At 41.0% G+C, this 12,767-nt stretch overlaps 1 protein-coding gene across 4 annotated transcripts in view; it reads left to right on the top strand.

Moving 5' to 3' along the window:
- The window catches only part of rbms3 (RNA binding motif, single stranded interacting protein), a 308,492-nt gene that overhangs the window by 242,258 nt on the left and 53,467 nt on the right, over positions 1-12,767 (top strand). For all 4 annotated transcript variants that reach the window (XR_009767246.1, XM_061664510.1, XM_061664511.1 and 1 more), the window contains exons 7-9: positions 2,378-2,484; positions 6,390-6,433; positions 11,428-11,524. Coding sequence is in view for 3 of the 4 variants with exons in the window: in XM_061664510.1 (XP_061520494.1) it covers positions 2,378-2,484; positions 6,390-6,433; positions 11,428-11,524 (248 nt within the window). In the remaining variant the exon portion in view is untranslated. The remainder of the gene's footprint in view (positions 1-2,377; positions 2,485-6,389; positions 6,434-11,427; positions 11,525-12,767) is intronic.

The following is a 12,767-nucleotide window of genomic DNA, read 5'->3' as shown; positions in this document are numbered from 1 at the left end:
TCCCAAAAACATGTGGGGTAGGTTGATTGAAGACTCTAAAATGTGAATGTGTGCGCGAATGGTTGTTTGGCGACCGGTTCAGGGTGTACCCCGCGACCCTTGTGAGGATAAAGCGATACAGAAAATGGATGGATGAAGTAAAGCACACCATTCCTCTTTCAGCACCATTGGCATTGGCGTACCAGTTGAAAAAGTTAAGTACGATTCACTTGTATAGCGGGGAGCGCGGGACACATGGTCTGTTGATAGGTCAGCAGAGAATCACTGTTTATGTTGCTTGTTCAGCAATGTACCATGTAGCGTTGCTCTTATTTGTTTAATTATTGGGTGAGTTACATGCTGTCTCTCTGTATGACGTCACACTATGTACTGTACATAGCTGCTGCAGCGATCAGCATCCCTTCTACACATCCCACTGTGGAAATGCAGACTTGATCAGACATGCTAACTCCACACAGGCTGAGATTCGAACCCTGTATCGCAGAACTGTGAAGCAGAGCAGCTAACAGCTTGTTTACCGTGCTGGCAGAATGTCTCAAAATGTGGCTCCTCTAACTGAAGTAAAAAAAACATTATCCACAAATCATTTTAGCTCATTCATACCCAAATTATTTCATTAAGCTGCACCAGTCCCTTGTCATATGCTTGCCTCACTTTGATTGGTGATTTATTGTCCTCAATTTATACAGCATAATTGATTTTTTTTTTCTCCAGAAATGTGATACATTATTGCTATCAAGGCCGCCACCTAACATCTGTGAGTGGAGATTAAAGCGTCAGCGGTTCTTTCTGTTGGTGTCATCTCTGGCCCAACCACAGCGAAATGTCCCCGCGTTGTCACGAGTCGCCAGACTCGTAATGCGAATGTGATGACAGGAGGGCTGTCAGGTCCCTTATAGGCCAACAGGTGCATTGCAGCACTGTTTGGATAAGCTCACTGACTCAGTGTGCGCTGTCCTGCAGCTCAGGTGCTCCGAGGTATTGGCCATGTCATCCGATGCCAGAGCTGCCCGCCTCCAATTGCCATTTTATGAGCTTTTCCAGCCTTGCTGATCCAGATGGCTAAGTGAAAAAGGTTAAGCTCCCAAGCTGAGGAAACCATCTATTTCTCAAGCGAAATTATCATTAGAACTGGTTTCTCTTTTTTTTCTTTCTTTGCTTGGTTTACAGAATTTCCTTCGACTCAATGGAACAGTGTTTCAACTGAAAAAGCTGCGTGTTCACGCAAAAACATGTGCAGCATGAAGTTGCGAAAATGTGAAAATGGGTTTCAAAGTGAAAATATTGGAAAATGGCATGTTACTTTCAATAGATTTCAATAGTTTCTCATGCGTTAAATATATCGGTTTGGATGGTGATTAAGTCAAGTCACTGTTTGGAATGGAAATTTGAAGATTATTAATTTCACTGGGAAAACAATTAACCATTGTCAATATGTGTTCTCTTTGCATTTTTCAGTGGCAGAAACCTTTTTTTGTTTTGTTTTACCTTAATATATTTATAGCTTATATTCCCACAATAATGATGTAATGCCTTGTTTGGGCGGGGAAAAAAAGCATGGTAAACCAACATTCTTCACACCGTATAAGACAGCTGTAACAAAGATATTAAAATAAATATTGCACTTTAACAATTTTTAAAATAGACAAGCCTTTGCCCTGATATCATGTTTTTACTTATACAAGACATGACACCCACTTTAGGAAGCAGCCTGGTGTTGAAATTCCACTATTGGCTGGTTGCTGCATAATGGTGTTGATGAATGTTTGACCAATTTAATGATGAGCAATTGCGAATGACTCATAAAATGTCTAATTACTTTGCAAATAATGTCAGGTCATCGTAGGTGGAGACATTATTGTTTTTAATTGTGTAACATTCTCATTTCACATTAATAACTGCTTTAACTCAATTGGTAGAGTCCAGTCAGATGATGGCTGTGATGCCTTCGCAGAGGGAAAAATAGACATAACATTGCAAATCAAAGAGACTGTGGCTGTGTAAGTAAAACACAAAGGGATTATAGCAAACAGGAACGCCTTGTAGAAATAAGCTTCAGCTGACAGATCGGTCCCACATAACCATCTCAGAGGTATTTACAAGAGTGATTACTGTGATTATTATTTCAACAATACCCTCCATTGCTCTTTCATGCACTGCCAGCTTGGGATGGGCTCACGTGGGCCTGCCAACATCAGCCATCTGGGAATTTTGCCTGAGAGCTCTATATTAGGCCAGAGAGGAGGGGTGGTGGGACGGAGAGAAGGAAGAGATTTGGAGTGCAGTTCAAAGGGCCACAGTGGGGTCACAGGATGTCGTCCTCTAATGTGGCTTTGTCCTTCTCTCGCTCTCTCTCGCTCTCCTTTTCTCTCTGCAGCTCCCACGGAGCCGTTGCTGTGTAAATTTGCCGACGGAGGCCAAAAGAAGCGGCAGAGTCAGGGCAAGTACCCTCAGAATGGGAGGCCATGGCACAGAGAAGGCGAGGTGAGCATCACCCAAGCACATGCTGTCTACAAAACATATAACATTGATTTCTCTTTCAAAACGCACGCGCACACACATTGAGTGTGCTTGACAGTTGTGATGGAACAGCAAGGTAGAGACTTGGGGAGATGAAATGTTTCTCCTTCAAAAAAGACATGCTGCCTGTTTGTATGCATGTGCGTGTGTGTTCTCTCCATCACATGTTCAGCAACCCTCTAACACTTAGAAACCAGCGAAGCGTGTTTAACCTAAAATTACATCAGTCCACCCCTCAACCTTCCCCACCTTACAGGCCCAGGCACTGACAGGGTCAGTCAGCCCTGTTGCCTGAGGTGTGTGGACTTTGCCATGAAGTGTGCAATCAGACACCCAGCAGCGGCAAAATGGGAAGAAAAATAACCCTGCTGTCATTTTTCTGTATTTATCCCCCACCCTTCGTCATGTGTTAGCTGAAAACAGAAGCTTACTGCTGTCTGACTGCAGTTTATTTGCTCAGCCACATTTACAAAAAAATAAATAAAACCGACAGTCGATGTCTTTTGTACTGCATTATACTGAGACTTGTTCCTGATATCGTTTACGCTCTCATGTAACCAACCGAGGTGACGAAAAATATTAGACATATCTCTCATTATGACGCAGTACAATTCTATACCACTGCAAACCACATGCAAAAAGAATTCACTCATATTCACGCCACAGGGCAATTTAGCGACTTCAGTTAAAATACCATGCGTGTTTTTGTGAGAGGACGGTATGTAAATTCCATAAAGGAAGGCGAGTTGAGATTTAAAACATTTTATCCACTACCTCTCTGTGCTGCCCCTCAGAACCAATGTCCATTAAAATGCCATACATTCCATCACAGTTTGGTGCAAATGCAGATCAAAATGTGGGTTTGACCAATTCCTTTTCTGTTTTTGTTACAATGGAACAAAAATGCAAATAGACTTTCGTTGCCATCTACACCTTCATTCCTTTAACAGCCCACCAGGTATTGCACCCCCTGCCCCTCCTTCTGGACTCCAAAGCTGACCTCACAGTGTACACTGACTGAACCAAATTACTGCAGGATTCAGTGGGCTGGTGGAAAATGGCTTGAGCAGAGAAACGTGAAACACAGGGTGAATCTTGAGCTTCATGGCAGCAGGGTTAATAACAGAGTCAGTCTTAAACAGCGCAATGAAACATAGAGCAAATTTCTTTGACCCCTGAGTCAACTGGAAGCCCCTTGTGAAAAGCCAAACCTCTTGTCCAGGATGGTAAGTAGGCGTCCGAATCCTGTGGCATTCTGCAAGCTGTTGGTTGCAAGCAATGAATGGGAGATGCCGGAGATGACTGTGAACCGTCTGAATGGCAACGTCAGATTCCTGCCAACAGAACAACGAGGGTTGATAACCATACGCAGTTTTGAAAGGTGACATAACTGTGGCCAAGCAGACTAGCAAGTTGTGAGCATATTCCACCCTTTGACCAGAATGAAGGGCGACAACGTGCCTGGTTTGCCCGCTAGGTCTGGGCATTAGAATGGGCCTGATATCCAGTAGACAGCCTCGCGAGAGCCTCCATAGCTGTCAGACATCAGGTCTGAGGGGATGCTGTGGCTCTGGAAAACGTGTTTGTTTAATAGGTTCGCTGTCTCCAGGTTGACTGAAGGACAAATTTGTTCTTAAGCACGGTTTGTTAATGAAGCCCGACATCCTTCCATCTTCTGTAGCGCTCGTCCTCATTAGGGTCGCAGGTGAGGTTGAGCTTCACTCAGCTGACTGTGAGAGAGTGGCAGGGTACACCCTGGACTGCTCGGCAATTAATCATACAGCACATGTGACAAACAAGCATTCACACCCAATTCTTACTTACGGACAATTTCGAGTCGAAATAAACCTAATATGATGTTTCCATAACATGGAAGGAAGCCGTAGTACTCGGTGACAACCTAGGCAAGCATTAGAAGAAAACATGACACAAACTCCACACGAGAGATGAAACAATAGGAAAATTGCGATTTTCATGACCAAAATGCTCAGGATTATCGATATTATCATGATATTACACTACTATAACTAATATATCCAAACTTTTCCATCAGGCTAATACTTACAATATATATACTCAAACAGAAGAGTACCAATGTTTTCCCTCCACTGTGATTGGCCACAGACTCTAGTTGTGGCTTTCCAATGGATCCACCATTTTATTAATTTGGCCATGAAACTAAATACGGTATAAATGATCATTAAACTTTGAAATGATAATGCTGTAGTAATCGGTAAACAGTTAACTGTGATTATCCTAACAGGAGCACCCAAACCGACATTCATCTAACCACCATGTTATACAGAGGCCCAAGATCAGTATGCCAAACAATATACAGTGAAACAAAGGTCAAAGGTTATTCATTATGGCAACCTCTGATTTGTTTATATTTTGGAATGGTTCTTCATCAGGAATAATAGAAAAAGAAAATCTGTTCCAAGGTGCCATTGTTGCCATCGTAAAACATTTATAAACTTTGTATGCAATTCTTGTACTAAAATTTCTAGCATTCTTAACATACATTGTGTAAAGGTTGTCGTAACTTGAATTGCGTATGACTACAATTGAAAGAATAAGAATTCAACTCACACTCTCATAATGCATTTGTTGTGCATAGCATTTGATGATGGGACACTATATAATAATGGCGTGAATGGCATTTTTTTTCAGGGCTTCTCTCACACTAAATCCACACCCACGTGTCCACACACATACATCTGTGTTAGCAAGGGCTTCATCGTTCAGTCAAGCTCCCCTCACTTGTGGAATTGTGGGGGGCTAATCCCGCTCCCTTGCTCCCCTTAGCCACGATTACCTCGACCCCATAGCTCTGTGCAGGTGAACCTCCGGGGGAACAAGGCCAAAAGATCTGTACAGAAAGATGGGAAAATGGTAGCTGGAAGGATGAAGAGGGGGGGGGAAGGACAGAGGAAGACAAGCCAAGTTGATGTAGAAAGAAAGTAGAAGTACAGGAAGGGTAAGTTTGTGTGTAGGCGTGTGCGCGCATGCGTTTGTGTGTTTGTATATGTGTGGTTACGTTGATGAAATCTGCCGTCCTCAGCAACCTCTGGTTAAAAAGAAATCGGATTAGCTCTCCCCTGGGAGAGAACCTTCAGGAATGCAGATGACGGATTGCACTGCGTAGGTTTCTCTACTGGCCTCACACAGGGCCTTACATGCACAAACACACATTCCCGCAACTTTTTTTTTTTTTTTTTAATTTTATTTTATTTATTTATTTATTTATTTATTTATTTATTTATTTATTTATTTATTTATTTATTTTAATCAGCGGTCTGTCCTTCATTTCTAAAGTCAACATGTTTGCAGATTGAGGTACTGGCTTAAAGTAATAGTACTGTTTGTATAATATGTGTTTTGTGGTGCAGGAGTTGGTCTAGGACCAGTTTGGCATGAATTCTGTCTTGCTGTAGAGATTAAAAAGACCTGTATGATCACCAATTTTCCCCTTTGGGCCCATTCAGTCTGGTTTGGAAAAGATTTTCGCAAAAGTTTCCCTACAGCTGAATCCGCAGTTGCATTCGGCAATGCGGCAAATCATGCAAACAGCAGCAGTGGCTGATAAATTGCTTTGACAACTGTCTTTTTTGCTTGTGCAATGGACCAATTGATTTTAGTGATGCGCTGTGGTTTGCTTGTTTTTGACGAAGGTGTCTTTATCATAGAGAAAAAAATAATAATCATAACATTCAGTGAAAGAACGCTGTGTTGAAAAGATGAGAGTAATTGACCATAATGATCAAATTATCCAGTGCCTCACTGCTAGCCAATGGGCCTTGTTGTCCTCTTTTTTTACTGGTCCATCTCCTGTCACTAATCCTTTGTGTTTACTCTTTGTTCTCTTTCAGACTGGCATGGCATTAACATATGATCCTGCTGCAATGCAGAATGGGTAAGTCTGACCTTGGCATCTTTTAATACACTCACCTCTTGCCAAATGGGAACTGAATCAATACTACTGCCATACATAAAGATTAATGTAGTGCCTGCAACTCCTTGTTTGATAAAGGTAATCAATATGAACCTGTAGTAAGTTTTTTTTTTTATTATTATTTATTTATTTATTTTTATTTTTTTGAAAGGGTCAGGTGAAGAATAGCAGAGGGGCACTAAAGGAGAATGTGTTCAAGTAGGTCTGCATCGCGCGCGCGTGCGTGCGTGTGTGTGTTCTTCCCGTGTTGTTTTGCCAAGATCTAATGGTCCTGGTGAAATAAATGACCCAGCAACATCGTTTATTGTTCCACAACCCACTCACAACTGGAAGGAGAGCACTGAAGCTCCCTTTTTACTCCCTCTTGGTCAGTCATTCACAAGAAACTCCTTACCCCACTTTTGCTAAACCGCAGCAACATTCGATGACAGTTTAATGCCAAAGAAGAAAAAGAAACGACAAGAAGTATCAAATAGGTTAATTCGTATCCAAAGTTAACGTGATCCGCCTTCAACATTAAGCAAGCAGGGTAATGTCAAAGTCAACTTGCATAATTTCAGTGTACTGAGAAAAGTATGCACTTAACACATACTTAAATTGACAACCAAATTACAGCGCTATGACCAAAAAGTTCAACTTTGGTTTTGTCAGACCATAAAACATTTTCCCACATTTACAAAAGTTGAATTTAGACAAGTGGACTCGTCTTGGCGTTTGAACGGCAAGGACGGTAACACCAGTTTCAGTCGGAAGGACATCAAAGAGAACGCATTGCTGTTGACAGAAGCCTGAATATTAAGCTCAACAGAAAACCTAACTGAACAGCCCAGTACCTGCTCGTTGACTCCCGTCACCCACTAGATCAAAAGCCTGGGGCTATTAGAAGCCAAAAACACAGAGCAGAGAAGATCCCAAACAGACGACGGAAGACAGAAGGAGGAGGCACGCATCAGGCAGGCTTGAACTAACTGTGGGTTTCCTAACTGGGCCTTTGTTAAATCTTCCAGCAAAAGAAGGTTCACTTCGCAGGATCCCAAGGATAAGGATAAGGACAAGGGATATACTGTAAATTGGGAGATACCAAACCTAAGATTTCGACCTTAGGAAGTGTTTTGGATTAAGAGCGAAACATATTCAACAACCAAGAAAAGCTCCGGTGCCTTGATTCAACTTTTGTGAATGCTTATGCAAGGATGACTGATAATGAATTTTATTTTTCTACATAAGAAAAAGCCCCCTGCCTTGCTATCCCATAATTTAAAAAAAGTATGAGCGATTGTTGTTACACATAGGACATAGCCAGATACTTGGAAGAAATTCCTGCAGCCTCTTCCAAGTTACTGTAGACCTCTTTGCAGCCTTTTCTTCTATTTTCAAAGGACGTTCTCAGTAATGTTAATTCTATCCTCTCCCACGAAAACATTGAGTTTGTTTTTCACTTCAATTGAACAGGTAGTAATTCACATTATCGGTGGAAATATTTCTGACATGATTCATCTTGGCCTCATTAGTCATAAAAAGCTGCCATTTTATTAAGGGTGTGAAGACCTTTAAAGGCACTGTGCATCCACCTGAGTGTGTATGTCAACACCTACACGCAGTATTAATCTCCTCAATACGAGACTGGCTTTCAAAAAGGGATTTTCATTCAGATAGAGATCATGGTGTCCATCGTGTCGTGTAATATTTATATGTAACAATGTATAATGTATATGGACTTTTTGTTTATATATGTATGAATTTCTTGACCAGAGGGCGACAAGACAAATTCCGGCTGTGAGTTGGAAAAAAAAAAACCTATTTTCACTTCACAAGATTTCTTTAGTATCTTCAAACCAAAGGGTCTTTCAAGGACAGGATGAGCAATGTCACTTTTTTTTTTTTCCTTTATGTCCTTGTGAGTTATGTCCTAGAATTGTTTTACTATTTTATCGCTAAAAGCAAGTATAACGTGTTCTCCCAACACCCATGTAGACATTTGATAAGGGGAATAAATTGTATTTTTATGTATTGTTATACAGTAGCAACAGAGTTTCCAAATAATGTTGATGTTATACTAGCTTGTCGTAAAGAGAATAGCATCTCATTTGCCATGGCTATGCAGAACTATATAAGGAGTGTCTTTACACCACACCGACCACATGTACTCGCCTAAGCAAGTCTACACAGTTGAATGCAGACATTTACATAAACTATATGAAAAGACCATCTTTTTTAATTCTCACTGTCGGAAATGAAATCAGACCAATCTTTTCTACCTTTAGGTCAATGAGGGTTATGGGGAAAAAAATAAATGCCAGAATAATGAGGATTTTTTTGTTTGTTTTGTTTTCATTACTTTCTTCATCGTCAAAGGTTTACATACAGAAAGATTAATATGCCTTTTAATCATTTTGGAAACCCCCAGATGATCATGTCTTTGGAAGCTTCGGTTCAAACTACAAACTCAGTTACACCAGTTCTATCAGGAGGAATGGGCAGAAAATCCTGCCAACTATTGTGAGAAGCTTGTGGAAGGATATCCAAAATGTTTGACCCCATTTATAAAGTTTGAAAACAATGGTAATAAATACTAATGAAGAGGTAAGTAACTTAAATAAATTAAGTAAATATGAAGAAAGTAATGAAAAATTGTCTGGGGGAAAAAAAACAATCATCTAATTCTTCCGGCATTTTGCAAGTAGAAATCATTTTGGTAATCCCAATTGACCTAAAACAGGAAAAGTTTAGTCTGATTTCATGTCAGACAGTGAGAAAAAAAGCTGTATGTCTTGTTACAGTGTTTAGTGTATGTAACCCTCTGGTTTCAACTCTATTTGTTATATGGTATAGTCTTCAGTCAGGTGGTCTGTTGAACTGCAGAATCACAAAACCTCAGACTCTAGGGAATGAGAAAGTAGCATAACAGACCACCTCACTTCTCCAAAGTTAAAGGAAAGCCTTGCCTCCTTTAAATGCATGGACTTTTCTCCAAGCTCAGCACACAAACTTGCTCCTTAATCCAGGATGCCAGCATGGTGCTGTCAAGGCCTGGCTAGGGGGAAAAAATGTCTTTATACAATGACAAAGCTCCATTTGATGTGAGAAAAGTGTGTTTTCTGTGGCAAACGCCATAAGGCACTTCAAGAAACTGTGCAATATCTAATCAATGATTTGCTAAATCCAGGGTGCAGGATTAAACGACACTGTGTGAATATCTGTGTCCACCCAACACTACTGGGATATAATCAGGTTGACAAACCAGTTAAAATCAGTTTTACAATCCAGTTAGTTTTATAACACACTTTTGTTTACTCAGAAATCGGCCATTTTTATGCAAATTATAGATGTTGAGCTCGTATCAGGTACCTCGACAAATGCATCATTTTGGACAACATGCAGACATTTATGGGACCTAAGCTCTTATTGGCTCCCATTTCACGAGAAACTTGGGTTCATTTCAGTTTGTCATGGTACAATAAATCCTTATCTGGTTTGTATTTCCAATGCAGATTAAGTTGGGGTTCGCTGTGTCTGTTACATAAATACTGTATTGTGAATCAAAGCAATGTAACAAAGTAACCCACACAATGAAACCTTTAAGGTTTTGCAACAATCATACTTCAACAGATTTCAAAAAAATTGTTCCCCCTGGAAATGATAGAAATGTTGATAATCGGCTGCAGGGTCTAATTGTCATCATTATCAAACATAGGAGCTGGAGTCCTTAATTTATTAACTTAGTAGTATCATTTTTGCTGTTGGAAAAAATGTAAAAATCCACAAAAGGACAAAAAATGATGCTTTCGCCGATAACGCTCGCTGAACTGACGCTTTATGAAGTACACTGACGTCGTTCGTGTTTTGCTGACGTATCCCGTGACATCAGTCACAACAGCGATTCGAAATCAGAGATTTTCTGCCGCTTTGGAGGCATTACTTCCAAATTTCGACATTAGATGTTCCATTGTCCTTCATTCAATATAGATCATTAATATGCCCTTCTGTGATTAGCTGGGTGTACCCCGCCTCTTGCCCAAAGTCAGCTGAGATAGGCTCCAGCTCACTCACAGACCTCAATAATGAGGAGAAGCGATATAGAAAATGGATGGATGGCTATATTGAGACAAGCTGACATTACACATGAACAGAAAAACATTTGACTCTCTGGTTGTAATCCATTGTACAGTACAGTGAACCCTCACTATTCGTTGGGGATAGGGACAAAGTCCTGCCTGCTACAAATAGCGAAAATCCGCGAATAATTGATGCCCACCCAAAAAGGTTTTGTAACTTCCTATAGATGCCACAAAATGGCACCGAAGCAATATTTTTATATGAGACATGACTTTACCCTGAGCACAAAAACACAGAACAGGAGGATATGCTTCCAAAAAAAAAAAATAATAATCTGCAAATAGCCGAATTTGGGAATAACGGACCACAAATATGCAGGGGTACACTGTAGTAGTATTAAATTTCTCTTGTCATACCAAAACATTTAACAAAGGTAGCAGAATTCATTCTCCTGTTTAAAGGACACTTGGTAGTACTTTAATTGTTTTTGTTAATAACATATAGAAAATGTTGATAACATTGTCTTTATAATTTGGAAAAACGTTTGTATGTAATATTCAAAAAGGCAATTTTGCAGAACAAGCTCCTTCATGTGATCAGATCATGTAATTTTCTTATTACCCAAGGTCATTTTTGTACATCCTCCTCCAAGTAACTTTCAATAATTGTATGTTTGTGATTGCAAGGGGGCTCGACGTTCGTATAAGCGGGACAGAAGCTGCCATGTTAGTCTTGTATACTGCATTCTGTGTGATTGCGTTCTACCATCGCTCCTCTTTCTTGCAAGAAAGAAACTAGACAGACAAGTGTTTGTTACATTTATATAGAAAATATTGCCACACCATAATGTTGTTCTCTCTGACGCACTCTTCTTCACATCCCTCTTTGACCCTTCTCAGATTCTACTCCTCGCCTTACAGCATCGCCACCAACCGCATGATCGCACAGACCTCCATCACGCCCTTCATCACTGCGTCCCCCGTTTCTACATATCAGGTGGGCCGTAAGACACTGCATAATGGGAAATGGTTGCATCGTGTATTTGAAATTGTGGGGTTTTATTTGTCTATGGAGATGGAAAGGGAGAGGGGACAGCCTGCAAAACAGCATGCGTTCTCTGATCGTATCCTTGCCTACTCCAGCTGTGCACAATGACATCTCTTTCATTGGCGGAACGCACAACAGGCATCTGAAGAGACGCAACAAAAAAAGGAGAGAAAAAGAAGGAAATCACCTATCAAGTACCGTGGAAACACAAACTCTCCTCCCATCCAGTTTCGTGACCTTCTGCCATCTCTAAGCAAATACAGTCAAGGTTTTATTCATTTTGTAATGCAGTACAGTTACTAACCCTTCCGTAGTGAAGCTCCATATTCCTCCGAGCTGTGATCCGTGGGGGTAATGAAACAGAACAAAACAGGATTGTGAAAATTGCTTGTGTGAGACGTCAGGAGTGTTAACAGTTTTCTGTCAGTTCACATTTCACGCAACAGCCTTTGCAAAATTTAAACATCAAGCGGCTTTGCCATCGTGTCCTCCTGCTCAAGACACTATCGCTTAACATTAGTGCTGCTTGGTATGCACAGAAAGACGAAAAGGATAGTGCAACAGAGAAGGGGATGAAGGATAGGTGGAACAACGGGAGCGACAGATGGAGAGAAAGAAGAGTCAGGTTAGGGGTGGTGGTGGCGATTGTATCGGCTTAAGTGGTGGAAGTCGGCGGGATCGTGTTGCTGAAGGTTGCTGCGCCCGTCTTTGCGGCTCAGTTGATTAAAACCCGTCAAGGGTCTGCGATGGAAGGAGGGGGAGGGGGGGGGGGGGGTAAAAGTGGGCCAGGGCGTGTCTGTAATCCGCCGTCGGAAGGCTTCTCAAATTGATTTATCAAAAACAATGGCCAGGCTTTTGAGGAATATTAATCCTTGCGGCAGCTCCGCCACCTCACCAGTAATTTTGCCCTTCAGCCAGTCACGGCAGGAAGGTGAGTCCTTTATCTTCTGAAAAACGAGAGAGAAAGAAATGACAAAGACATTTCAAGCTGCCGTGTGCACCAAACAAAATGAAATCTTCCTCTGAATGACCATGGGCCTCATCTGACTTCATCGACTGACCGACCGATCAACCTATCCATTTACAGTATCTCTCTATAACCGTTGGGTAACACAAAACAGGACTTGAGTATGTCACATTTTACGGCATCGATGTCATCTATAAAAAAATAAATCAATAAATGAAATTTGGA

The sequence above is a fragment of the Phycodurus eques genome, chromosome 20 (genome assembly GCF_024500275.1).
Source record: "Phycodurus eques isolate BA_2022a chromosome 20, UOR_Pequ_1.1, whole genome shotgun sequence".
In the NCBI taxonomy this organism is placed as follows: Eukaryota; Metazoa; Chordata; class Actinopteri; order Syngnathiformes; family Syngnathidae; genus Phycodurus; species Phycodurus eques.
This window is presented reverse-complemented; position numbering and strand designations above follow the sequence as displayed.